This window comes from Culicoides brevitarsis, chromosome 1 (assembly GCF_036172545.1).
Source record: "Culicoides brevitarsis isolate CSIRO-B50_1 chromosome 1, AGI_CSIRO_Cbre_v1, whole genome shotgun sequence".
Classification (NCBI taxonomy): Eukaryota; Metazoa; Arthropoda; class Insecta; order Diptera; family Ceratopogonidae; genus Culicoides; species Culicoides brevitarsis.
The window spans coordinates 31,846,940-31,850,097 of NC_087085.1; the positions used below are offsets into that span (position 1 = coordinate 31,846,940).

Sequence of the window (3,158 nt, forward strand, 5' to 3'; positions counted from 1 at the left end):
CGAAATAATTAGAGATTTTGAAAATTTAATAAAATTGAATAAAATTTTAAATATTTTTGATTTTTGTATCAACCAAATTAGAATTATTTACAAAAAAAAATAATAATTGCCTTATAAAAAATTTTTTTGTATGTCATAAAATAAAAAAAAATATTCAAGTTTGAAAATTAAATTCACTAAAATCGAATTCAAATTTAATTTCATCGCAATTTTCCATCTGCTTCGATTCAGATTTACGTCGCAATTTTTTCTTTTCCGACTTTTGGTTTGAGTTTTTTTCATAAGATTGAACAGCAGAAGATTCACTCTTGGTTTTCTTCTTCGTTTCTGTATGAATTTTACCGAAAGACGTTGCCGCTTCTGCAATTTCTGACCGCTTATCGTTCGACACATTCTTAAAATAGCATCTGTTTGACAAATGTCCTGATTTTTTGCAGTATTTGCATGGTTCGGTATTTTCTCGAGTATTTTCTTTCACTTCGTCGTCGGTGTTGTCACTATTTTCGTTGTCATTTTTGAAGAAACATCGTTCAGGCGGGTGATTCGTCTTTTTGCAATACAGACAAGGATCGAAAACGGGCTTTTCTTTCGTTGGATCTGGTTTGAAGTGACATTTATTCGACGGATGATTATCTTTTTTGCAGTAACAACATTGCACTTTCGGTTTCTTATCTTTGTTGAGGTAATCTTTGATGGCGCGTTCCATTGTGTCGAGCAAAATTGAAGTCTTATCAATTTTTAGAGCATTCAGTTGACGTTCCCACTCGACGTTATCAATGCCGTCGATGATGCGTTGTACTAAAATCTGCTCGGGAAGCTGGAAATTTGCGCCAAGTTTTACTTTTTCTTTAAAATAATCGCGAAAATTTTCGTTTTCCTGCCATTTCCATTTTCGTGAGAGGAAAATTTCTTGTAAGTCAATTAAATGTGATCGATTTCCATAGAAAAGTTCAAGTTCTCTCAATAATTCGCTTGAAGACATCGAAATATGACTCGGTTTAGATTGAAACCATTCCTCGGCAGGCCCCGAAAGTTTCCTTATGATGAGTAATTTCAAGTCAATTTCGTTCACGTGAAACATTTTTTGTACTGCTCGGATTTGGTCGATGAATGTTCCAACATATTCCTACAAAAAATAAAAAATAAATAAATATAAAAAAAATCTGATAAGAAAAAATCTGAATTTCAAACCTTTTTCGTTCCTCTGAAATTTTTTACACATTTAGCGCAGTCTTCGAGTAAATAATTTGGTAAAATTGTGTGATTCGTGTTCGGTCTTTGCTCAAATTTGCTGGCAGTTTCTCCCATTTTTTCACTTAATTCATCGAATTGCGTTGCAATTAGTATGCTACAATGTAGCGAAAAGTCTTCCAATGCAGTTAAGAGTTAAACGAAGACTGATTGATGACATCAGACGTTCTGTAAGTAAAACAAAAGTATCATTCATGCTGATAATTTCTGCTTTTGTATTTGTGAATGTTTGCATTTGTAAGAAAAATTGTAATTCGAGATCAAGAATATTAAATATTTTGAACGGAGCATGAAGTGTTAGGCGATAAAAATAATAAACAGACCAATATTTAAAGAAATAGGAAGAAATTATTTGAAAAAAAATATCTTGTTTCAACTTTAAACAAAGATTTTTTGTGCCCTATGAAATTGGATTTTTTTAACTTAATTAATAATTTAAAATTTTTTTAAATAAAATTTAAATTTTTAAGTCCGCTCCAAATGAAAATCAAAAATAAAGTCCAAAATTTTTAAAAATAAAATGGGGGGAGCAAAATAAAAAAAATTTTTGAAATACTTATTTTCATACAAAATGACAAAATTTTAGCAGTTTTTGATCGTTGATCAACATTTTTGTTGTTTTTTAATAATCTTTTTTGAAATTTTTAAATTAAAAATTGATTTTAGATCATTTTAAGTTAAAAAATTGAAAAATTAAAATTTCATAAAAAATCACTGTCAAAAAAATTTGAAAAAAAATTCAGTAATTTTATGAAAAATATTTTTAGAGAAGAAAATTTAAGTTAAAATATGATTTTCGAAACAAAAATTAAAATAATTGAAAAATTTTTATAAATTTTTTTGAAAATGTCTTGAAAAACTATGAAAATACACCAAAAAACGATCAATTTTGATGAAATTTTTAACTTTTTTTTTTTATTTTGCCCCATTGGATTTTTGACTTTTTGAATGGGGCATCGGACTTTATTTTTGATTTTCATTTGGAGCGGCCTAAATACAAAATAAAATTAAATTTAACTGAATTAAATATTTTTAAGGAAAAATTGAATAAATATTTTGTAATGATTTTTAGCAGTTAAAAAACTTTTTTTTTTTTGATTTAATAGGCATTTTTTAATTTAAAAAAATTAAATTAAAATTTTATCAAAAATTGGTTAAAATTTTATTTTTTTTTATTTTGTATCTAAAAATTTAATTAATTAATTTAATTTAAATTAAATTAAAAAATTTGAATAATTATAAATTATTACAAAAAATATTTAAATTTAATTATACTAATTTATTTAAAGTAATATTCGGTAATATTTCACAAAAAATTTATTTATTTTCATTTTATTTTGAAATTCATTTAATGTTAAAATTTTAATTTTTATTTAAATGTTAAAAAAAAATTAATTAAAATAAATTAAAAAATATTTTTAGAGAAAATTAATATTTATTTTTAGAAAAAAATTAAGAAGTAAATTACTCCTGATTTTTCATTTTTGAAAAATTTTAAGATATTTCGCTATCTTACCAGAATAAATAAAATTTTTAATTTAAATATTTTTTTGTAAAAGAAATTTTTAATTTAAAAATTTTTTTTTACTAAGCTATTTTGAAAATTTAAAAAAAATTAATTTAATATTTTTTTAGTTTGATTTAAAAAAATATTTTAAATTTTTTAATTAAATAACATAGCAAGGAAAAAAAAATTATACTTACGAAAATCCTCAATTTCTGTTGAAATTCAACTCAAAATCTCGATCAAGCAAATTCTCCATTCATTGAATCTCTCAATTCATTCAATTCTCCCATTTTTTGTTCACTTTGCGTTTCATTCTCTCTGTTATTATTTATTTTTCATACACGACAATGTCTCGTCGAGTATTCCGCATACCATCAGTCCTCTACTTGATGCTCTTCAA

The 3,158-nt window shown here is 24.6% G+C and overlaps 1 protein-coding gene across 1 annotated transcript; it reads right to left on the bottom strand.

The window, feature by feature from the left end:
• Positions 1–106: 106 nt before the first annotated feature.
• Positions 107–1,380, bottom strand: LOC134838008 (uncharacterized). Its single transcript, XM_063853440.1, has 2 exons — positions 1,192–1,380; positions 107–1,126 (listed from the first exon to the last, which is right to left on the bottom strand). Exons 1-2 carry the CDS (start codon positions 1,306–1,308, stop codon positions 155–157), a joined length of 1,089 nt encoding a protein of 362 aa, XP_063709510.1. The 5' UTR covers positions 1,309–1,380; the 3' UTR covers positions 107–154.
• Between the last annotated feature and the right edge of the window lie 1,778 nt (positions 1,381–3,158).